The sequence below is a fragment of the Crinia signifera genome, chromosome 1 (genome assembly GCF_055691185.1).
Source record: "Crinia signifera chromosome 1, ASM5569118v1, whole genome shotgun sequence".
NCBI classification, from domain to species: Eukaryota; Metazoa; Chordata; class Amphibia; order Anura; family Myobatrachidae; genus Crinia; species Crinia signifera.
This window is the reverse complement of record NC_139217.1, coordinates 411,223,056-411,249,075: the sequence shown is the minus strand read 5'-3', so window position 1 is coordinate 411,249,075 and position 26,020 is coordinate 411,223,056. Positions and strand designations below refer to the sequence as shown.

Genomic DNA, 26,020 nt, shown 5'->3' with positions numbered 1-26,020 from the left:
GTATTAAATCCTCCATCTGTTGGAAACGTTCCAACAGTAAGTAAAACATGTGGATCGCCCAAAAACTTTTGTCAAAAACAACCACAGAATCGTCAACCTAGCGGCGGTTTCCTACAATGCAGATTCAACATAAAAGGTCATACTGTATCTGCATGGGCTTCAATGCGGCCAAAGCTACCGCATTGAATAGGTGTGGCCCGATATTTCCAACTGTCAGAAACATCGGTACACATTGAATACAACCCTAAGTATTATATACTGTTTAAATTTTTTGGATCTAGTTTCACGGACACTTAGCAGCTCAGAATGACCAGGGGACTGGTGAATTTCGTGGAGCTTTCCTCCACTGAGAGTAGACCAGCCTCCGTAGTGACATGGCCACACAAGTGCTCAATGATGCAAATTACATTATATAATAGCACTACAGCCCCACGCCCTGCTGCACAATGATGTGCATCATGATACTGTACAGTGGAGATGTGGGCGCCTTCATATTAAGATGCACGACGCCGCTCCCTCGGCTACACCAACCTGAACATCTCTTCCGGGATCTCCTGTTAGGTGCAGTTTCATGACATATACCTTAGTAAGGTGTGCATAATCCTCCATTAGTATAATGTATTCATGTTCAAGTGAAAGTTTTTTATCATCAATAGTTTTTAGTGAATATAGATTTTCAAGGCATCAAGATTTTATAAAAAAAAAATATGGGTTCATAGTGTAAAACTCACAACAAAAGTATAATAATTTAAATGTACAGTATAAAAAATATTGGCACCTCCTGTGTTATGAAAACACACCCCCTCACATGTGCCCACTGCTGGAGAAACCATTCAATGGTCACCAACCATCAAATGATTTCTCCAGGGCTCGCAAATATAAGTAAGTGGAGACTGACTTATATGTGCCGGCTTCCAGCCGAAGACAGGTCAGCCGCCTGCCCCATGTCAGTTTCTTTATCAAAATATCTGTAATTCAATCTCCCAGCACAGTGTACCTACAAGGCCCTCTTACAGGTAGATGGCCGGTGATGTGCAATAACAGAGAGGAGAGAGTTTATTAAAGGACATCAGTGCCCCCCCCCCCCCTCTGGGTCCCATGCGCCTGTGTGCACAACACACCCATCAACTACTGCATTGTAGCTACACACTGGATTGCTGTACTAGCAAATTGGCTTGTGGGTATCACTGTTGCCCCCCCTCTGCTTGTCAACATTCCAATGTCGTGAAGATAACTACATCTCAAGCAAAGAGCTGAATGTATCAAAATTGTTCTGTAGATGGGTTATTTCATCTGAACTGCAGTTATTAAAGTCAAGGCTGCTAAATGTATAAGGCATATCTAATATTTCATCAGATTTGATGTATATTGCTATTCTGCTAACTCTTGCTACAGTGTGCAGCCAGTTTGGATAAGATGGGGTAACGTTCTCATTTATTATGATTTTGCGGAACTCAAAATTTTACAGAATTTAGGAAACTTGAATTAGCCTGTGAAAAGCAATAACGGGGAAACAATAAATATGTAATTACTGTGAATTGTACTTCAGGATGTCAATTTGAATGATACAGTAGATAAAAAAAGCACACATCTAAGATTAATGAGTAACTTTGGCAATGTGCCCATGATACACCTACGGAACAATTTACATACGTGAGAATGTGTACTACTGCCATCCAGTCTCCTTACCGGTCTTCCTAAGAAAAGACTCTCACCACTACCACTATTTTGAATGCAGCTGCGAGGCTGAATCTTCCTGGCTAGACGTTCATCGTCTGCTGATCCGCTCTGTCAGTCCCTCCATTGGTTGCCTGTATATTATAAAATCCTTCTACTTACATACAAAGCCATTACTCTGACTACACCGACTTATATCTCTTCACTTATTTCAAAATATATCCCCACCCAACCTATTCGCTCTGCACAAAATAGACGCTGTGCACATGCCCAATGGGCTGGGGACATAGCCAGAAGCTCCTAGAGCTGCTAGCCATGCCCCCACAGCAACGAAAAATGGGGCTTGGCCTCACGGGAATAGGGCACGTTCTTCGCCAGGGATGTCACGCCTCAAAAATTTCAGCCGCGCGAAGCATCCCTCTTCCCTCCATTTCAATGTTGGGAGGTATGTGTGGCGGAGTATGACAGCACTAGTGTGCTGAGGAGAGTCCCGTGCTATTTAGGAGGTAACACGCTGGTATTATCCCTGCATCATTTCCTGAGCCCTGACAGCTATCCCCGTCCGAGGTAGGGATCAGTCACCACCAGAGAGTTCTCTGCATGTAGCACCCATAGAGCTAGAGCCGCTGATATACCTACAGACCTCCTTCATAGGGACCTCCATTACTTCCGCTGCATAGAGACCTCCATTACTTCCACTCCGTGCTGCAAGATAACCATAAGTACCTGCACCATACACGGTGTACACCTGCCTGTTATTACCTGCTATATTCTGATACCTGCAAGTTAACCCTTGATTGCCAGTTAACTCTATGTTTACCAAATAAAACTACATTCCTGATTAAGCCTTGCATTCACACTTGCATGAATCACAACCAGGCCCATAATGTATTTTAAAATGCTTACACTAGAAGCAGATGACGTCAATGTAAACAAACAGAAAAACTGCCCACCAAAACATAACCTAGTTAACCCCTTGAGTGGTGGGTTTTGCTGGGGCAGGACAAACCTACCAGGTGAGGTTTGTCCTGCCCCAGCAAAACCCACCACAGATGATCACAGGAGCCCCCCCCCCCCCTCACCTCCGGCTTTAGTACGCCGGAGCTTCCCTGCCGCCTGTCAGTGATCATTGACCATACAGGCGGCAGGCCCTGGGATGTTTCGCGGCAGCTCGGGAGGACTCGGGCGCCTGAACTCTCCCGAGTCCCCCCGAGCTGCCCCGAACATCCACGAGCCTGCTGCCTACGTCACTGCAGGAAACTGCATGACGGCTAGGGGAGGGTCAGGGGAGCTCCGGCGTACGATCTCCGGAGCAAAGGTAATGAGGGGGAGTGGCTCTATAGGTGGTGCGCACCTATTATACATTAGTGTTTTGCCCGGAAATTTTCTGAGCTGAGCCTGGAAAATTTCCAGGCCTACCACCCAAGGGGTTAATATACTGTAGGCTACACGATCATACAGTAATGTACTATGCTTCATTTTATTCATAGATAGAGTTCTGACAGCAAAAATATATTTGTGTTTTTTTTTTTGCAGCCCTTTAAAAAATGTAAACACCACAAAAACAACCTAATTGTTACAGAGGAAGAAATATATTCTAGGGCTGCTGGAACCTGATCCATGACAGAAAAGCCTTAACACTAAGTACAAATGAGCCCTAAAATCCACACATTTCACGCAAGCGTGACTATGAATATCCTACAGATAACATGGATCTAAGGCTTTACGCACAGACTGTTGTCCTGACCTATAAATACTTGGAGAAAATACATTCACCCATGTATCAGCTACAAATACTAAATGGCTTAAGTCTTGGATGAAATACAAAGGTTACATTTAATAAAACGTAGTTAGATTTTGCGATCATGTATAGATGCATTCTATGGGGTTTTGTTCCCACAAAGTGCTACAAATTGCTGTAAACTATGATTTTTAGGCACCATTTATTATCAATTAAATTTAATTGAACAATTGCGTTACAGCTGTCAAAGAGGGAATAGTCTATCTACAGAATCCAAGTGGTGGGATCACCTGGATCATTGTCAAAAAGCATGACGTGTTCACTGTACAAGCAGTAACACTAAGCATGGTAGCACACTGGTTAGCACTGCTGCTGCACATTGCTGGGGCCATGGTTACTATTGATCAGCAATAGATATTTTAGGCTGTATATTATATTGAAATGACTGTGTAAAATGTACTATATAACAGTTGTGCCACAAAGCAAGCTAGACTAACCTGCTCCATAGTAAATGGATAATTTATTCAGCCAAGGTGTGCACTCAAATAAATGCATTGCAGAATGATAGTAATTGTTGTTAGCAGTGGAGCTGACATTCTACTTTATCTATCCCAAACATAGAAATACACACAGCAGGATCAGTTCAGCCAGGTGTTATTTACCCTAACAGTACGGGCTATGGGAAGAAATTAGAACATACTAGCAAACAAGCGGGAGCAGAGCATCTATATATACACAGCACTTTGGGTAAAAAGGAGTGTGGTCACGCCACGTTGCAGGTGTGCTGCATTACCAAGGTTGCATTACAAGGGACTTTCCTAGTGCTTGGTGTCTTTCTATGGCTATATGTACTGTAGCGCAGAATATGTGTCCTATATAAATAATTGGTAACAAATAAATAGATTCTGGTGATTGTTAAGATTAAGGTGTGTGTGTAGCTCATTCGAAGTTTATTTATTTATTTATTAGCAGTTTCTTATATAACACATACATATTCCGCAGCGCTTTACAGAGAGAATATTTGACCATTCATCAGTCTCTGCACCAATCTATATTCCCTACCACATGTACATGCACACACGAACATTCTAGGGTTAATTTTGTTGGGAGTCAATTAACCTACCAGTATATTTTTGGATTGTGGGAGGAAACCGGAGCAAGTACGGGGAGAATATACAAACTCTGCACAGTTAGAGCCATGGTGGGAATGGAACCCATGACCTCAGCACTGTGAGGCAGTAACGCTAACCATTACACCATCCGTACTGCCTCGAAGTTCAGAGGACAATGTAAGTGATTGTATTGCCGCTTATCCAGGGGTACCAAGAGATGGGGTACTAAATACCCAGGCCCAGGTCTGATAGAGGGGTTCCAGTGGGGGCCCTGGTCCAGCCCCCGTCACCTGGAAGCAGGAGCCGCAGCAGCTCTTCTCCTCAACTCAGTACACGCTGCTGTGTGCTGGGGTGCGATGTGGCAAAAGAGGCCCTTAAAGTACGATTTGTTTCTGTAGTTTATTTTATAGGTGTATGGCCACGCCACCTGTGATTAGGACCCCTTCCCAGAGAAATACCTCAGCCCGATAAGGCGCTCTACTGCTCTGCCCTTATCCACCCATCCTATATATATATACACGTCTCCTCAACTGTCATTTCATTTGTCTGCATAGAACCTGACATAATTTAGGAAATACTGTGTTAAATACATTTCTCGGTAACTCTTTTATGACCACAGCTTTCACCGCCTGCGCCAAGGACACGAACAAGCTTCTTCTTAATAAAACATTAAGTCACTGAACTTTTAAACTCCCCAATCTTGTTTGATATGACTATCTTTTGAAAGAGTGTCGACTGCAAACTTTTTAAGCTTTGCATTAATATATACAGGATTATACTTAACAGTTCTCCAAACCCTTGCTAAAATCAATAGCTATTATGCAGATATATTTGTTTGTGTACTACTTGGGATTAAGTTTTTTTTTTCAAGAAATTAGAAACCTGTATTACATATCTGAGGTTAATAAAAATAGAAAAGAAAAAAAGGTGCTAGGTAATTTATAGAAGGCAGGATTGCTTTACTGCGACTGCAATACATGTATCCGAACAGCAGTGCACCTTTAAGCAGGCAGCTCTTGATTATTTAACTGCCATATTATTGCCAGGCATATTAATGGAATTGAGATGTGCATCATTAACTCGTACTCCACTTGATATACCGACTCCCTAAGGCTAAAACAAGGGAACGTGCAGCATTATCTAACCAAGCTGCAAGCTCTGTCACAATAGACACATATGTTTGTGTATATACATATTGTCCTATTTATATAGACCTATAAATTATAATGAAGTAAATATATAGTACAGATATTACAAAATATGGTAGCAAAAATACACGGACATGTATTTATAATAAAGAGAGAGTAAATACAGACAGGACCACAGTATGAGCAGGGCAGAGAGGGCAAATGCCTGAGGCCCCAAGTCTCTAGTGAGTACCCAGTCCTGCATCCTCATGGACGCATAAAATGGGCAATCATCTATTTTATTAAATTCAGAAGAAAAAAAACGGTGCTAAGTCTTGTATCTATCACACTGAAAAGAGTTATTGTACAGTTACTCATAACCAAGAATATAAGATAAAGGTAAAACAGATTGTGAAATGCAATTATTTGTGTTTATATTATGTGCTAACATCTTTTCTGCCAGGAAAAGAGCAGCGCGTATCTATATACTATCTGTACATTAGAATGGGTTCTTTTTATATTTTTTGTTTATATTAGCTTGTTTCTTTAGGATCCTCTCGAGTTCTAACCTGAAGCAATTACATTATATCCAAAGTAATGTGATACATACAGTAATACTTACCTACTCTCACCGAAATCGCAAGAGACTTACTATTTCTCGTGGTCCCTCGCACCCCCCGAGGGTGTGAGGGACTACAAAAAGAACGATTGGATACCCTTCCCGCATCCTGCCTACTATCTAGTGAAGTGGGTAGGATAGGGAGAGAATGCAGAATACTGCAGGTATGAACAGAGGGGACAGGGCTAAAATAAACGACTCAATGTTTTCCTTGAAGACTAACGATTTGCAGGATTTACCATGATAGGGGTAGGACCATATGGCATAGATGACCGGTATCTCCCCCCCCCCCCCTATGTGCAGAGCTGCTTCTTCTCTCTGGGCTTATCATGAACCTCTATCTAATCTAGTGAGGCAGCCATTTTGGCGCACATGAAGAATCCGCAGTCGAAGATAAGCCAAAGAAGGACCTGTTACTCATAAGGGAAAGCTGACACGTATATAGTGGTATGCCTTGTATGAATAGATCCATGTGAAGGACATCCTATCCTCAGAGAAACCATCCAAGGCAGCATTCTGGGGTGAACGGAGTAGGTTGCTACCAGCAGATTATTCAACGAGTGATGGTAGAACATAATAGAAACAAAGAATTTGACGGTAGATAAGAACCACTTGGCCCATCTAGTCCCCCCCTTTTTTAAACATGTTACCTCAAACCATATGTGATCCTTATTTTTTTGTAAGGATATCAATACGCCTATCCCAAGCATGTTTAAATTGTACTACTGTATTTGCCTGTACCACCTCTGATGGGAGGCTATTCCACTTATCTACTACTCTTTCTGTGAAGTAATTCTTCCTCACATTTTCCCTGAATCTTCCTCCCTCTAGTTTCAGTGCATGTCCTCGTGTTCTGTTGCTCCTCTTCCTGTGAAGAATGTCTCCCACCTGTACCTTGTTAAAGCCCTTGATATAATGGTACAGCACACATTGTAGATGGAGGTACGATGTGTAAAAGATGGTGAAGATTAATTGGTTTCTTTGACTCAAAAGAAATTGAGTTTACCGTTGTAAAGTTCTTGAAATCAACTGTTATTTTGAGGATACCAGGGCTAATATGGGTACTCTCCTGTCCTTTGGTGTAAAGAGAGCCTAACGCTGGCCCTTCCATCCTTGCTGTCTAAAGGACAAATGAGACATCCTAGACTACCACCACATTAAAGTGCTATTAGCATCAATAGTTAGCAGGTCCCTTTACCTACGTGGAAATTACAGAATGTGCTCTATCCATAGAAGTCCTCCAAACTTTTGGTTGTTATATAGGAATACTATTTTATCATCCTGAAATATTTAAACCAGACTCTGATAAGCAGCCTTCTAAACTGTTTCACAACACACAACAAATAAATATGTGTTACCCAACCCTGCCAGCACTATTTACAGTGATAGCTCAACAACAATACCTCATTTTGATTGCAAATTAAATTTGTAGCTTTTTTTTTTTTCAATAGCAACTGAAACACAAACAAACACGTAGTTACATTAGCAGTCCAAATAATTTGCAGGCACAGGCGAGATACGTGGTGCAAGCTAAACAGGGGAACATTTGCAATTTAAAGTATAATTCATGATAATGAAAATGTAAAGCAGTAGTTCTGTTTTATTCAGTATGACAGGTTAGGAGTCCCTGTGAAGTTACAGTGAAGCAAAGAGTAGATTAATAATTTAATTTCGCTCTGAAATGTGCAAGTCGGGCACCACAAGCTTTTTATTCTGTTACCAGCTGCTGACCCTAATATGGATCAACCAATTAGACATCTCTATTTAATTGCTGGGTGACCTATCTAAAACTCACTAGGAATGTTCATTATGAACAAGCTCAATTGCCTCTAATAATCGGAGTTATCCCACTACTGGAGACAAATGATTTGATAGAGGAGCACAAAGCATCTAGGAAAAAAAAAATTGCTGGATTATTCCAGCCCTTGTTCAGTAACAAGCACATCTTAGTAACAAGCCCTACTTTTTTTTATCCCCTTTGGCAGAGTACCAGCCCTCTCAGATAACCCCACATAAAGCAAATACTATTTGTCTGAAGTTACATTTGCTTCTTGTTATCACAACTTATGCAACTTAATTCGTTATTCAACGAATTCACTTTCTTGCTTATTAGATGCAAGGTAGCTGCTCTCCCCCGAAGGCCGTGTATGCAAAAGACTGCTTGTAATCCTGTCACTTCAAACCTCTCTAGGCTCTAACACTGCTCCAGGAATTTGAAATAAAGAAGCAAACAATTTAGATTTATTCATGACAATATTAAATCTACAAATGACAAAGGAAAGCAGGCACTGTAGTTGCTTATATAAAAAAAAAAGTTAAAAATAGTGGAGACAAATGAGCTGCTTAATAGATAAAAATGAAATAAAAAAACACACGTGGCCTCTAACAAAAAAACAAAAACAAAACTAGAAATGTATTTATTCATGTCATGCTTTATTTTTAACCTTGTCTTTATTGGACTAGTTGGACTGCGTTGGGATGAAATGAAATGTCAATGTCAAGTCTTAATCAACACAGCAATCATGCATCAGAAAATACAGCCAATTACTTGTAATATTAGTATAACTGTTGGCTGTGTAGTGTTTAGTTTTAAGGGACCATGAGCCTAATTCAGACCTGATAGCAGGGCACATTTTGTTAGCAAATGGGCGGAACCATGGTGCACTGCAGGTGGGGCAGATGAAACATGTGCGGAGTTAGAATTGGGTGTTATTTTCTTTCTGTGCAGGGCAAATACAGGCTGCATTTCTTTCAGTACATGTGAAAATATATTTCTGTTTGAACACACTCCACTCAAATCTAAATCTCTCTGCACATTTAATATCTGCCCCACCTGCAGTAAACATGGTTTTGTCCCTTGCAAACAAAATGTGCTCTGTGATCAGATCTTAGATAGGCCCCATATGTAGGCAACTGCACTATACACTATAGGAATTGAGACACAGTGGGCAGTATTCAATGCGGCTGGCGAGGGGTTAAACGGCGATCCTCGCCGCTTAACCCCCGTGCCGGCCGCTCACTGTATTCAATCTTCCGGGGGAACCCTCGCTATCAGATGACGGCGAGGATTCCCCCAAACAGCGAGGCTCACAGCTAATGCAGGGAGCCTGCTGCATTTAGCTGTGAGCCTTGCTGTTTTAGGGGCCACACACGCCGTTTCCACGTTGCAGTAAAAACCCAGGGAAATGGCGTGTGCAAGGGGTCAGTTGAATACTGACCATGTCAGTACTGCTCACTGTCACAGCTCGCAAAATGCATTGAATATACCCCTGTAACTACACCAGGCTGGTTTAATAAATGATGAGCTTAAAAGACAATTAATAATTTATGAATAAAAGTTAGGCTGGTGCAATGTAAAAAGTGGACACAGAGCTGGTACTGTACTTTACATTGCACAGTATATCTGGTATATGGGGCTATATAGTTCATTTAATACCATAGAGTATGTTGGTCATATAGGCATTGGGCATTAATGGAGTTTTAGTCTTATGTCATATATAGATTATTTGTGCTTGGCACTCTCATTATACATACAGAAGAAGGACAGGCTATCCTGAACCTGGGACTCTGCCGACACTGGCAGTCACCAGATTTGGGGCACATTTAGTTTCACTGAGCCTATCCCACATTGTCATGTTTATTTTGGTATACAGCATCTGGATATGGGAGGTTTGGGGAAGTAAGGATTGGGAGAGTAAAGATTTTGTGCGAGTGAAGGGGACTGACCTGGGAAAACTAGGACACATGGCAGTCGTATGGCTAATTATAACGAGGGTCTTGGATACAGTTACATAAAACAGTATATTCTCATTTCCATAAACTTGCTACAGTATGTATGACATATAAATCATGAATGGCACTTCATGTCCCACTGGTTTGTTACCTTTGACAATGATTTTTCTCTAGGACTATTAACATCTCGTCACTCTGTCCTCAAGGGACACAAGAATCTTACCAGTGTACTGAGATGAGCACATGTAGTAAGTACAATGTAATAAGCTCAGATGTAATAAGCTCAAATGTACATTGTTCTAAAGTGGAGTGGGGTAGACTGGGAATGTAAATGTCTGATACGTTTTCAGATGGAGATTATGTGATTAATGATGTAATTATGCATTTTACAATAAGCACACTTACTGTAATATGTAAGTTGTCCACATAAGCTCTACTCCATGAGCTAAGGATAGGATTATAAAATATATCATTAACACTGTAGGACTATTGATGAACATGGGTACTTGGTTCATTTTCATGCAAACAATACAAAGATTAGCTCACCTACCATTTAAGAAAATTCTGATGTAACCCTTTCATCTTTGTAAGGGTCCCCTCTGGTGGTTGTCCAAGTTGCTCTATGGTTGTTGACCACACTCCGTGGTTTCACCCTTAAGTTTGGGCTCCTGCCTGTGCATTCCCTGTGGGCCCTTCACTGCTAAAACTTATTGTTGGTAAATATCCTACTAATGATTATATCCCCTAATATTTAACTATTGCTTATCTAGTGGTAGTGTTCACTTACCTCTCTGTCTGACTAACGGATACTAAGGGAGCGATGCTTCAAATGAGGGTGAGTGAAGGTGCTTTCCATTTCAATCAGATTCTCACTATCCTTAATCTAGTATATTCTTTAAAATTATAGACAGGATCTGATTGGTTACTAAGTAAAACTTCCCCACTTGTCCTTTTGAGTAGGTAATACATCTCCCTGACAGTTTTATTACCGTGTTCCCAAATGTAAACCACAATGTAACATGCTGGAGTCATACTGTATAAATAAATGAATATTAAATAAATACCTGAAGAAGAACTTGCTAAGGAGTTGTTGTTTTCGGTTATCACTCATGTTAGGCTCAGATAAATTCCATGCTCTGTAATTCGGTAGGATTACAGACAGGAAATCAGATGTTCCCAAGAAAACGCATCATTTTCTCCATAGTCTGTGCAATATATTAATTTGCCCTGTTTCCTCCCTACTCAGAACACCATAGGACCCAAATTATGTTTTCAATACATTACCTACAGTATCATGCATTTCTCTGGTGCTCTGTTTATTCGGAATAAAAAAAAGGTAATGACTTATTTGGAGGATCTTACTTAGGCCCTTAATCTGAATGCTTCACAATCAGAATGCATTCGCATGGGGCCCAATGGTGGCGCTGTGCGCATTTCTGCACATGTGCATACACAGGGTGTGTGCACCCTGTGTATGCACCCGGCGAACAGCCGGCAGGCACCATTAGCATATGGGAACGCCCAGCGTTTCGTGGGCATTCCCATGAGAATGCCGGGCGTTCTCGTGCTAATGAGGCCATGACGCGGGTGTGGGGGCCGGCAGCTGACATCACCAGATGTCAGCTGCCCGCCCATTTCCTTCCCAGCATGCACGCATATGTAAGGGACTTGAAACTCACTTTTATATGCGTGCACGCAGCACATCTTTCGATGGTCGGCGACCATCGAAAGATGTGGGCATTCCCCCCTGGCCTGCGAATGATTCGCATGCCCTGCATGAGAATTGCGCTTGCGAATTGGTGGCGCCAGCCAACCATTTGCAAGGCGGAGATTGGTGGACTTGCAAGGCTGCAAATTTGCAGCCTTGCGAATCAACCAGAATAACCCCCCTTATTCCGCAGTCCAATATCAACTTTCAAGCAGCTTCTCTTTTTAGGTCTACAGCCTACTGCAAAAGATTTAGGTATTCACAACACGGACAAAATAAACCCCACCCTAAATCCACCCAAATGCCAATCTGATCCAAACAGTAACTATCTCTACTGGGTGACAATCTGCCCAGTTTTCTGTATGCCCCAACTCTTATGAGATCCCTTACTCGCTACTATCCCGTCACAGTTGCGACAGTACAGTTGTCAGGTGGCTACGGTATAAAATCTGTTGCAGACAATAAAAGAGAAAACATAAATATATGTATTTAAAATCAAGGCAGAACCAACCAGGACATGTTTTAAAAATTGATAAATAGAACTGCATTTATTGTATTGTTACCTATTATTACACAGCGTTTATTTAAAAAAATGAAAAAGTTACTATACACAAACTCTGAAAAGATTTAAAGCATTTTTTTTAATACCGTAAAATATGGTTTTCCTTTTTTGGAAATTAGAGCAACTTAATAACATAATTGCATTATTACCATATTTTAAGTTGCATTTGATATCTGGAACAGATATATTTGTTCGTCGTTTTACAAGTCTTGATATTTTCTACTAGTGAGAGATTTTAAAAGTCACCTAGTGATTTTTACAGTGCAGCCATATGCTAGATAAAGATATTTAAGCTGTCAGGATAAACCGCTTCTGTTTTCATTTTGCATTTATTTCACTGCCAGACTCAAGGCATAAATTTTTCATCACCTGCAATGCTATGAATAAAAGATTAAAAAAAGAACTGAGAAGCGATTCTAACACATACAGTGTATGCAGGACATTGTGGAGACACAGTATGCATAACTAGATGTTTAATTTTCTTCCTTCTCTCTCTCTCTTTTTTTTTTTTACGTCAGGATTATTATTATACAGGTTACTACATCACAGGCTAAATTCCAGACTAGCAATGCCTCACCCTCCACTGTCCTGTACCTATTATCTGCCATCTTCTTCATGAAAAGTCCTGCCTCACAACAACAGTCAAATGCATTATGGGCTTCACTATAACAAAGTGGACTTAACACTAACGCTTTTGCGTTAGTGTTAAACTAACACCCCCCATCCCTAAAATATTTGTTACTATTACAGTAAGTATTATTAAGTATGTTCCTCTCGTTTTGCAGCCACAGAGCAACACAGCAGTTCCCAGGAAGCAACTGCCTGGTAGGCAGGTCCCACCAAGGCCGAATCTGTCAGTGAGGTGGAGGTGAGCCATACACAGACAAGGGAGACAAAGGCCATGTACCCTATTGATGCACTGCGCAGGAAGGGGATAACTGTAGGCTGGCCCACCCTCCCTGCTCTCTGAATGCTGCTGCAGCTGGGCTTCAGGACCCCTGTGGGCACCACCCTTCTTTCTGACACCTGAAGCACATGCTTAAATATAAACTGCAGTGTAAAAATAGAGTGGTAAAGTATTTGTGGGCCACATATAAAAGCAGCTAGTATTTCCCTCCAGTGAAATAAGCTCCATATACTGTTACTTCCAGAACCCTCCTCATTTGAATGACATCACTCTAATGAAGTTCCCCCAATACTGTCTTGGCATCATTGTGCTAAAGACCTCCAATCTGAATACCACTCTACTACTATATATGAAGTGAGAACATCCCAAACTACACAGAATACTCTCTGTTATGACACACTCTATAAGGAAAGTACTTCCAAAGACATCAGTATATTAGGGCCCACGGCCACCAACCTAGTGACAGAAATACCTTTTTGTTTCTGGTCTCCCTTGTTGCTAGTCACCTATGTGATCAGCGATCAGATAGCTCTTCTCTTGATATCTTGGTTTGGGGAGGTGCTATTTAGGGGATATAAGAGGTGCTGTGCTGCATATAAGTTGCTCAATGCCTTTCCAGGAGCAATCTCTGTCATTCTCTTTCGTTTTTACAGAATAATGTTATATTTTAAAATGTTCTCCTATAGCCCTGTTTTGTCTCTATTTCTATATACAGATTTGTGTGCTATTTTAACATATGAGGCCGACACTCTTCCAATACAGCTGCTCAGCTATAAGCAGGCAGCGATAGGGGGAGTCACACTTGTTGTAAATTAATGACGCAATTGTAGTATGGCCACATTTGAGCTTTCCCCTTTCATGTTCTGGCACTGAGGGCCAGAATAAGGTCAACATGCTCCTGAGCTGTGGTCTGTACACTATGGATGTGACCAGCATAGGCGAATCTAGGGGGTGGTCCGGGGGTGCACCGGACCACCCATTAGCCCATTTTGTAGCTGAGGAATGGGGCTTTCCAACGAGCCTAGCCCCGTGTCTCTAACCCCCTGGGAACCGGAGATACTGCCAGGCAAAGCTGGAACGTTTTCCCTATAGGATAACATGGGACACGCTAATTCCGACCCCCACCCAGTTCAACGGCTGCCAGTTCCCCCTTCGGCATCACTGAAGCTCGAGGTTGATCTCAGTTGATCTTTGAGGGCAGATTTCTCTGGAACCAAACAGCCCAGTTTCACGGGACCAAAATCATGCGAAGCCAACTCAAAAGTTCTTCAATATGATACTGGTCTCATGTAAATGGGTCAGTTGGTTCCGAAGATATAGCTGGTTGGTTAAAGGGGGGTAGGCAGAGGGGAGTGGTTGTCTATCCCCCTCACACCAGAAAATGCAGGGACTAGGCTGGTGTATAAGGGGTCAGCCTGGGAATGTCCCTGCATGATCCTGGGACCATATTCCTGGGTAAATCCCTGCATTTACTGTTGTGAAAGGGGTATTATTTCAAACAGCCGTGACCTGCAGTGCTCTGAATACAGCCGGGCAGCCCCCTGCTCTCTGCCCAGCTGTCAATGACTGTCACCCCTGCAGCTTCCGCTCCAATTCTTCTCCCCGCTTTCACCTCAGCCCCCCCCCTTAATCATGTGGTGCCGGCGCCCGGCGTCCTCCCCCGAAGTCACGCACAACAACAGCGCGCACAATATTTCAAATGTCCACTCGGCTAGAGGGGACACCAGGAGGGGAGTGGGAGCGTGCTCTGCACTGCGCTCTGCTCCTCTCCCCATAGAAGCAGATGCACCGCTCTCCATCTCTCCCTGCAACAGCAGCGAAGGCTCATATAAAAATTTACAGTAAGTGGCACTTTTGGGGGTATTGCTTAAGGGATGCTACAAGTGGCGGTATGTAGGGGCATTACGCATAATGTGTGGCTTAATGTGTAAGGGGCATTACGGTGTGCAGCATCATATGTAAGGGGCATTATGTGTGCAGCATCATGTGTAAGGGGCATTATGTGTGCAGCATCATGTGTAAGGGGCATTATGTGTGCAACATCATGTGTAAGGGACATTATTTGTGCAGCATCATGTGTAATGGGTACTATGGTGTGCGGCATCATGTGTAATGGGTACTATGGTGCCATCAAGCAAGAACCCCCTCGCAATGAGCACGTAGGTAAGTTGCACTTATGTGGCAAATATGTAATGGGCATTACGGTTTGTTATATAGTATGTAATGAGCATCATGATGTGTGGCACAATGTGTAATGGGCATTATGGTGTGTGGCCTTATGTGTAATGGGTATTACGGAGTTTGCTAAAATGTGTAATGGGCATTACTGTGTATGGTCTAAAGTGTAATACCACACCCCTTTTTGTGATGCCACGCCTCCTTCCCATGAGGCCACACCTCTTTTTTGCCACGCGGCTACGCCGCGCAAAGGTCCCCCTGCTGTTATGTCTGGATCTGGGACCCACATTACCATAATTCTAGATTCGCCTATGGTGACCAGTTCTGTGTAGGGAATGTAAAACTTTACACTATGAACCTCGGTGTCTCCCTACATCAAAATATTTATTACCAGACATCATTATGTTGTTGTGATGATAGGCATATTTGTATGTGGGGATCTGGAGTTATACAGTAATCCATCTGCCCATTAATCAATCAAGCCCTAATGGCACTTCTCCATTTAATTTTCTGAGTATCTTCTCTTACAATTGAACATTCAGAGCTGATACTGAGGTGGTTGGTTCATGAGGTTGACATGTACAAGGATGACATGGGGAAAAAGTTTACAATAGCAAAATGTTGACACGAAATGGTTCACACATGAAAACATTGTCATGAGATTGTTTAGGATTTTGGTGTGTCAATTTTGATCTTGTAGCCCGTGGAACCCTAATTAGTGTACCTCTTCCCTCAACAAGCTTCAGGCAAGGTGCCTCACTCTGCTAGCGCTGAGCTTGGTGAAATTTACCTTTCCCAAGTATTGTCCATGTGGATGCTAAAGTTTGAAAAAAGTAAAAAAAAAATTGTTAAAAAGTCATGTCTTATCGTTCTTTTGAAGATGTGACTTTTTTTCTATGTCGCCTAATGCATGTTGACCTAAAGTTCAGATACGGATACTAAGGGAGAAATCTCACATCCAGGAAATGTAGTTATGCCCCCTTAAAAAACAAAAACATTACTATGTGAATGCTGTTAAGTGGCATCAGACACTGCGAAGGGGATGCATTGGTCCCCTTTAGCAGCTGGCCCAGGTCCCCGCTGGTTTCCTCTAATAAGCTACAGTAGTGTAATTAGTATCAGATTACTGTAAGTGATGCATTTAGTAAGTTACCTCCACTGTATCTTGTCTGTGTATGAACTTCTTATAGTGAGCATGTGCGGACTGGCTGCATTGATGTCACAAGGCATCACCCTATTGGGAGACACATGAAAACCCCTTACGATAAGAGGAAGTAATAGGTCATTAACAGTGGTGCACCTAGAACGTGTGTCGACATACCCCTCCCTACCTCCAGCCCATAGACACCTTTACTGGGTCTTCTGGCTGCTCCTCTTCACACTCCAGTAATCGGCAGGAAACAATTGTAGAATGTTTTATCTATCCCTCCTCTCCCCCCCCAAGACCCAGTACAACTGTATCCCTTACACCTCCTTGTACCCAGACCTGCTTCTCTGGGCAGCTGGTGCCTGGAGGCCAATGCCTCCACTGCCTCCATAAGTTATGCAACTGAGTCTGTTTATTGTTTATTCTTTCACATCCCTAAAGCACAATATATAATAATGCACCTGGATTACATTTTTGCATACTGCACTAAACAAAAAAAAAGCCAATATTATATATAATAATTTAATGACAAAACATTTGGAGAATTGTAAACTTAAACCGTAACACACCCATAAGGGGAACAGGTGGTCCTTGTCCTTAAGTTAAAAGCAAAAGTTTGTTTGTTGAAAATTAATAAATAAAAAAACAATTTAAACTTTCTAATTAAGGCTCAGTTTATGTTTTAAGCCGAAGGATGCGCTCAGTCCCATAGGAATTCTGAGCTCACACTTAAGGCATTACTTTATTTCACTCCTAAGAGTTTTCATTTTTAACAGCATTTTACATTTCCACCCTGTCAGATTAACCCTGAGAGGGCCATGGGTAAGCATTTTCCTTATCTCCCAAATGCAGGCCCTCTCACTGTGTAAATGGAATGCTACGTAACTTGTGTCTTCCTGTGTCCAAAGATTTCTCAGCCCGTTACTGGTGTTAATTGTCTGCATAAAAATAGGCAGTTGGTTAATTATTCAACACTTCCGAATTAATTCAATATATATTTTATGCATATTAACTTTAGAAATTGGCCTTTCGTGACTCATTTTTTCTCCAAGGGCCTGGCTGAAGTGGCCTTCATTATGGATATTGAAGGGAACATTGCACAGGACACTTAATTTTTACCCCATGATCACAATTTTATTTCAAATATCTTAATTTCTGGCACATTCTGAAAACTTATATATGTATATTTATTAAAATTACTGTCAGCTATTCTATATTATGGCCATATTCTACAGTATTTGAGGTTTGCGGTCACTATATATAGTTATTTAAACCACTAAAAGTGTGTTGGCTGTTTACAAGCATGTATATACATGGTTGGAATTTGCTGTTAGTATAAAAGTATTGGGCAGATTTATTTTCAGTCCCACTTCTCTTGTCAATACAATTTGCATTTTCAGCAGTGAAACATACTTTGCCAAAGGTACAAAACTGCACCAACAGGGTGGGAGTTGCCGGGAGTGGCCATTTGCATCACTAAACAGCAGACTGCAAGGCCACAATAAAGCAAAACCCCACAAGTTATTTCATCAAAACTCTAGAACACTTACTTCATTGGGGAATGGGTCTGGATCTAGGAGGTTGTCTACTCTGTGGGTGTCGGATGACAGAACAACAGTCGGGATTCCAACAGTCACTATACCAACATCGGAAACCTGACTGTTCAAATGCCGGACAGTTGGGACGTGACTGACAGGGGCATTATTGCGCTCTCCCCCTGTCTGAGTACTAGCGGCTGAGATTCCGATGTCAGTATACTGACCACCGGGCTGTCATACTGCTGGGAGTCCTGTCAGAAATGTAAGAGTTTCCTGGACACTAGGAGAGATGAGGCAAGCATGATATAGTAAGATATAGTGGTACTTGTGTATTAGCCGGGCGCTTGTTACATAGCGGCGCTGTCAGAATCAGCGTAGTGTTCCCGCGGCCAGCATAGTTAGCGTAGTCAGTCAGAAGTAGCGTAGTGTTCCCGCGAGCATCCCTGTCAGAATCAGCGTATGTTGTCATTACTGTCTCAGATGCATGGTATGGCAGGTGTGAATGTGTTCCTGAAATACCCCCACTATCCATGCCAGCCCAAAGCACATCGAGCCCCACTTCCACTTGACCTGTTCATACCCCACTATCCACGTCAGCGTGGAGTTGATTTTAAAAAATGTGGCGAGCGCAGCCACCGAGCCCAAAGCGTGGTGAGTGGACGCAGATTACTTCACATGTGTTCTGCGTCTACTCGCGGAGCCCGCTGCGCTCGCCATGCTTCGGGCTGGCGTGGATACTGGGGGTTTGAAAATGCCTCCTTTATTGTGCATAGGACGCACTTGTGCCCGCATACCCCCTTTATGCATGAAACGCACCTGCTAATAATTACGGAGACCCAGGAGCATCTGAGATGCACCTGCGTCTCAGACAGCTGGAGCGCCTCTCCGCTGGCGCCCGAATAATCCCATCTCCGCCAGTGTCCACCAGTGCAGGGGATCTGGCGGTTACCGGCGCTGTGTGAGAGGCACTCATTAGGCTTGGCATGGACACCGGGGACAGAGCCGGGCTGCCGTGGAGGCACTACGCTAACTACGCTAGGCAGCTGTTGGGCTGCCGTAGAGTCACTACGTTAGGCAGCTGTTGGACTACGCTGACAGCATAGCTTAGCCTACGTATGCTAATTGGGCACCCTGCTAATACACAAGTACCCATAAAGTTTTTCCCTGTATAAAAGAAAACTATGGACAGTATTTTTATTGTGAACCAGCATGCATTTGATGCCAGTTTTCAAACTAACCTACCTATGCGTGCTATCAAATTCTGATCTTGCAAATGATCATCTTGCACAGTAAATAATACTCCCACATACTATCTGATGAAGAACACATCAGAAGGGAACTAACCAGCACCATGTTAAATATAGGTTGTCACCAGTAACCTAACTATTGAGGGTATACCCCATGATCCAACTCAACATTCATTTGTGAACGTTAGAACTGTGTATCAGGAATCCTCTATCTCATTACCTATATATTTTGCCTTTAACGCATATAATCTTATTGTGTATATGCTAAATTACTTTATTGGATGGGAGTTTATGACTGTGTGGACAGGGCCCTATCCAGATAACATATTCATTGGAGGCATACAGTACATCCTCACCCATACCATACCCTGAATGCATTTTTTATATATTTGTTTCTAAATATATTTATTTGTATTTATTTATTTATTGGGTTTGTTTCCCAGAAATGAAATGCTTGTGTAAAACTTTTCTAGTTTATAAAGTTTTACAGAATTGAAGTGTAATTCTACTGACTTTGGTGTGTAAAATATGCTCTCTTTCGATCCTTATGGGTATGTGTGGATTACATCACTGCTTCTTTGATTACTTTATGATGCTTGCAACTGATTTGAAAGTATGGGATTGCGAGAAAGTATGAAATCGAGTATAACAAAGTAACAGTGGTGAGAAATCACCTGCCTTTCCAGATGTCATCCTGACAGCCTACTCATAACAATGAGAAATCCTCTAGTTATGCCAGAGGGTATATTTAACACTCACGGGGTTAAGGCAACTAGCAGTGGAGCCGGCTCCTGGAGGATGCTAAAAAATAATCTAAAACTGGGAACCATATGAATAAAATATGATATTAAAACTAACTTCTCTCACTATCATTTCTTAACTAGCCCCTGCATTTCGTTCCTGTAACCTCTTGCTTTATTTTAATGGCCTAAAGTGTATGATGAAGGCTTCAGTTCAGAGCGGAATAATATTTGAAGGTTACATGTATACTTGAATGCCAAAAACTCAAAGATGCTCTCTCTTTCATAATCCACTATAATATGGTTACAAGTGCATTGAAATTCATCTTGTTAGAATGGTAGTAATATATCCCACCAGGACTTCTGTTCCTAGTAGCAATTTAAAATAATTATTGTGAGACTTGATGCTAGACATCAGGTTTGTAACAGAATTACAATGAGGGAAGTGTATTAGAGACAAAACATTGCTGCAAGAAAACTTCATAATGGTGCAATTTGAAACCAAGCCTCAATTTTACAGTAATAGATTCTCTTTATGGCGGCACAAAGGAGTAAATGCACTTAGCAAATTTAAATCTATTACTTGCCACACTTTGCGGATTGTGGTGCAAAAAATAAGAAAGGGACAGAGGAAAGAAAGAAAGAAGTGGTATTACCTCTGAGCATGTTCGTTATATAAGCAGGGTCTCCGGTAAAGAGCACCTCATTACAGCCTGGAAATACAGTGCCCATTACCGCAGGAATTGCTACAGGTGAAACAAATATGTACTGTATGCACAAATTACACATGCTAATTACAAGTATGGGAAACCACAACACAGTCGCAAGTTCTATGTCAACAAGTAAAACTGCCAACAGCGACAAATCTTTTCTAGCACGCTATTTATTGACTCCTCCCTCTCTTTCACCCCCACATTCGTGCTCTCTCACAGTCTTGCCGCTTTCACCTACGCAACATCTCACGCATCAGACCATTCCTCTCCACTGACGCGACCAAAGTTTTCATTCATTCTCTTGTCATCTCCCGCCTTGACTACTGCAACATCCTTCTCTCTGGGCTACCTCTCACCCGCCTCGCACCTCTCCAATCCATTCTTAACGCTGCTGCTAGGCTCATTTTCCTCTCCCGCCGCTCTACCTCCGCCTCCCCCCTCTGTCTATCTCTTCACTGGCTCCCCATTCCTTTCCGAGTTCTCTTTAAACTCCTCACCACCACCTACAAGGCTCTCTCCTCCTCCACCGCTCCTTACCTCTCTTCACTGATCTCTATCCACACTCCCTCCCGTCCTCTTTGCTCCATCGCTGACCACCGACTGACCTCTCACCTAATCACCTCCTCCCACTCCCGTGTCCAAGACTTCTCTCGCGCTGCCCCCCTGCACTGGAACAACCTCCCGCCACCCATCAGGCTTTCTGATTCCCTTACCTCCTTCAAGCGCTCCCTCAAAACCCACTTTTTTCGACTAGCCTATCCCTCCTCCTAACCTCTTTTGATCCTCCTATCCTGCCTCCGTTCCCCTCCGTTCTTACTTATCCTATTGTTTTTCGTTCGTCCACCCACCTATTTTTAGTATGTTAACTCTTATGAGTAGGGTCCTCCTTCCTCACGTACTCACCCTACCTCTTTACCTCACCTGTGCTCCTGTCCTGTTCTTTCCTTCCTCTACTTCATCTTCAGTCTCCTGGACAATTTTGACACCTAATTCTGAACTGATGCTGATTTTAGTTCTACCAGCTATACCCCTATTCATACTGTATTTTTCAACACACCCTGTACGTTACCTTGTAATTTGTTTTTTGTTTGCTATGTACGGCGCTGTGGACACTTTGCGGCGCCTTATAAATAAACATACTACTACTACTACTACTACTACTACTACTACTACTACTACTACTATGTATATTTAATGGTTGGTTACTGAATTGATATGATGTCTACAGACACAAAAATGTACCTACAGTATGTGACAATATAGGGGTATCACATTATCGGGATGAAGTGAAAAACATTTGGGTGTCTAAACATTTACCAAGGCACAAAATAGAGCATCTTATAACATTTCATTATAGGCTACAGGCATTAGACATGTTCATGTTTCTATGCCATATGTCTAATGAAAACTTTCATAAATGAATGTGCAACTTCCTTTTCACTTATAATACACTGCTCAGAATACTTCAGGAAGCCTGCACTTTGCACCAGAGGGGTATTGGCATGGAAAAGGAGCCCAGGAAATTTCTGGAGGCAGCCTTCATGGAAGTGGGGTCTATTGAGGGGGAGGGGCTATTGAGGGGTCTACATACGGGCCGACTCTGAATTGGACATAGTGGCACCCCTCCTGTTGCGTGGAGGAGCTATAGAGGGGTCCTCATAGGGCTTGATTCTGAGTTGAACACAGTTGCAGTCATTCATGTATCTTTCCCTGCAGTTGTGTCTGTGACTTTATGCTAATTGGGAATTTAAAGTGGCCCCCTTACACACCCGCATTGCTAGTCTTCCACGTTCTACCTCCTAACACACCTACACCAGCGTGCCACCCTCTGCCCCTTAATACACCCACCCCTCCAGTCTGTCACCTTCAATCTTCTCCCGGCTAAAGGCAGCCCCATTGACACCTCGGCCCACTGGGGATCTTCCCTGTGGCTTCTATTACCAATTCACCCTTGCGTAGCACCATTGTTCTACTAATTGTCATTGGTTTCCCCTGTGTGAGCTGTACCATACCACAACAGCATACTTTCTAAAAGGCCTCTGGGAGATCCTGAAGGGCAGGTAAAAATGGCACTGTGTAATTATCAAGGGTCAAATCCTGCACTGCAGATGATGCAATAAATCAACAATTTGTGGCCATGGTTTATCTGTGCATAAAACTATTATTACTGTATTAACAATTATGTATAAGGTGCACACATTTTGTGCAGAACAATACAGAGAAAATTTAGTCATTAGATTTTGAATTTGCCTGCCCCACTGGACCTTACGATCTATTGGCCTTACGATCTATTGACCTGATTCATAGCTGTTCAGAAACCTGGTGGGAGGAATGCACATGTGCAGGCCTCCATTTGTGAATGGCTTCTATGGCTATCATCATGTAAAGATGGCATTAGTTATCGGAAGCCAACCTCAGGAAAAGTAATCAAAGAAACCTATATGGACTTGTTCTTGAAGCACAGCAGATATTCTACTGGATTCAGTATGAAATCCCGGCGGTCGGGATCCCGGCGTTCAAAATCCCGACACCTTAATCCCGACCGCCGAAATCCAGACAAGGGGGGGATGTGGATCGCCCCCCCTTGCGGGCTCGCTGCGCTCGCCATGCAGCGGGCCGGGGTGCCTCGCTACGCTCGGCACGCTAATTTATTCTCCCTCCAGGGGTGTCGTGGACACCCACGGAGGGAGAAAGTGTCGGGATTCCGGCGTCGGGATTCTGAACGCCGGGATCCCGACCGCCGGGATTTTAACTGCATCCCATTCTACTAATACAGTCATAAGCATAACTTACACAGCTTGTCAAGGAATCTGGCCCAGTAGCTGCCATTATTGCAACCTCCTAGACTAAAACAAAGTGCAGATTCCCTCACATACTCTCCTGATTAAACAAATTAACTGTGATGTTCATGGCGAATGTACACACCAGAGTGAGGCAAATGAACAGATACAATGGCCAAGCCTGTATTTAATTTTAATTAAATTTCTTTCTCCAGCTCAATTAATCCACGTCTCCAAATGTCAGCAGGACTTAGGCAAATGGAGTGACATCTGCTGTGCTATACACTAACTCTGAAAACTGCCTGTACGCTGAAAGTTTGCAAGTGCCTCCCTCTGTAAATATTAGCTGTCTACATAAAGTATCAAAAACTATGTAAATTCAACATGTCCAATAAATTGAACACACAAATTTCATTCACGCTACTAGCCTGCTAATCTTGTGTTACATTACCAGCTTGTTATTCTACAGAGGAGCAAAGAAGCGCATTATGGGCAACATAACATTATATTTAGGAATTGGTCACACAAATCTAGGAACTAGTTTTACATTCTACATTATGATCTTAAACGGGGAATTCTTACATTTTTGGAACAGTAAACTTTTGAAATTCATCAATACTTAGTAACTTCTATTTCAAAGCCATTGAAAATGCGTTGAACCAATAATATGATATTTTTTAAAATAATACTCTCTGTATTTATTTTGAATGTATAGTTGTATTTAATCCTTTGAATGCCAAGTGAATTTGTCGAAATTGGTGCGAAAATTGACAAGCAAACACTTTTATTCATCGTAGCAAATATAATCTTTTTTTTTTTTTACACAACAATTTTTATTTTAATTTATATAACAAATGTGGGCGACGCTGGCATTTATAGATGATATTTTGCACATCTCTCACAGAGATGTTGGAATTTTTAGTGGATATTTTGCGCACCTCTCGCAGAGATGTTGGCACTCAAAGGCGGGTATTCTATGTAGGGTCGCGACTGTCAGGCTGGCCCGACAGCCGTGACCTTGTTCTGTTCTCAGCCGGCTCGACAGGGATTTTGCAGGGGGGATTCAATGTCCCGCATGCAGAGCATCGAGAAGGCGGCGTGGCCACGAGAAGCGGACTGAAATCCACAAGCTGCTGCCGGGAGCTTGTTAATTCCCTGCCGTTCTCGGCAGAATGTGCCCGACAGCTTGTGAAGTCCTGCACGTTTTGCCAAGATCCCTGTTCAATGCTGTCAGGGAAGAATAGGGCCCCGCCGCCATTTCCCCCATTGGGAATGGTGGCGGGAGATTGAATATACCCCAAAGGGATAAACAACTACTATCAGAAATTGTGGTGCTTAGTACAACATCTTCATCCCCGCACCATCAGCCAGGTGGACACAAACACAAAGCCAAATCATGATGTTGCAGAAGTAAGGGGTGAGCTGCTGGGAGCATGGAGCTGTGCTTTGGGCATGTCTATTCAAATATAAAAACTCTCATGTTCATAGCTATAGGGCTGTAATGTGGTAACCAAATCTTGTATCCAATTAATCATTACAAGTGGATGGAACACTCAAATGTCAAACTGGAATGCAGATGTTTGATATATAATTTTCAACACAAATTGGCAATTTTGTATGCAGTAAACATCAGTATCAGCAATGAGCAATATAATGTAACTTTGGCCCTTATTCTGGTTGGTGCTGTAATATCCGCGTGCGTTCGTGCCGCCGATGTTTTGTGTCTGCGCATGTGCAGAGGCATCTCTGCGCATGTGCGAGCGGGGCGTACGGCCAAATCCCGCATTAAATGTGAACACTCCGAACAGGGGGTGGAGAGGGGCGTGAAGGGCTATTTGGGCTCATTACCATATGCATACGCACTGCGTTTCATGGGCGTTCCCATGCAAACGCTGGGCGTACATATGGTAATGTGGCCGTGACGCACGTGTAGGGGGCGGACATATGACATCGCCGGATGTCAGCTGCCCGCCCAGATCTCTGCTTTTGCACGGAAAAATGTCCGTGTGGTCTGAGGTTGCGGGAGCTGGCGGACCACTCGGTCCTGCATTCGATGGTCTGCGACCATCGAATGATGGGGGAGGTTCCCTGAGATGGAGGAGGCGTATTCCGTGAAAAATACACGTGCGGTCCGTTCGGCCAGCTTCTTACCGCGTACGGACGGAGTTGGCGATCCGTATGGAAGGCGGGGTTTCGCACGCAAGGTCCTGGCCGCATATTCGGATCCGGCCGCACCGATCAGAATAAGGGCCTTAATCTTTGATGTAACTAATACAAAAATAGCAATTAGAATTTGAACTACTGTACAGTAGCATTGCTTCCAGTCATGAGAAATAATTTAACACAAGGATTCACCTGTGTATTATGTGTGAAACACGTAATCCAGAGTAAAGTGATACTTTTATAACACAACCAATAATAATGAGCAATAAGTAAATTAAATAATATCACATATATTCCAGCTATCTATGCCTGTGAATAAGAAGCAGTTT

The 26,020-nt window shown here is 42.7% G+C and overlaps 2 protein-coding genes across 6 annotated transcripts in view; both read right to left on the bottom strand.

Moving 5' to 3' along the window:
- Nucleotides 1-26,020, bottom strand: part of KIAA0825 (KIAA0825 ortholog) — a 387,619-nt gene that overhangs the window by 58,501 nt on the left and 303,098 nt on the right. The window contains exon 20 of one of the 5 annotated variants that reach the window (XM_083151782.1): nt 20,727-20,748. The exons of the other annotated variants lie outside the window; for them this stretch is intronic. Coding sequence (XP_083007908.1) covers nt 20,742-20,748 — 7 coding nt within the window. The 3' untranslated portion in view covers nt 20,727-20,741. Of the gene's footprint in view, nt 1-20,726; nt 20,749-26,020 lie in introns of those variants that run through there. 5 annotated transcript variants of the gene reach the window in all.
- ARB2A (ARB2 cotranscriptional regulator A) overlaps nt 1-26,020 on the bottom strand; it is a 546,123-nt gene that overhangs the window by 518,159 nt on the left and 1,944 nt on the right. The window lies entirely within an intron of this gene.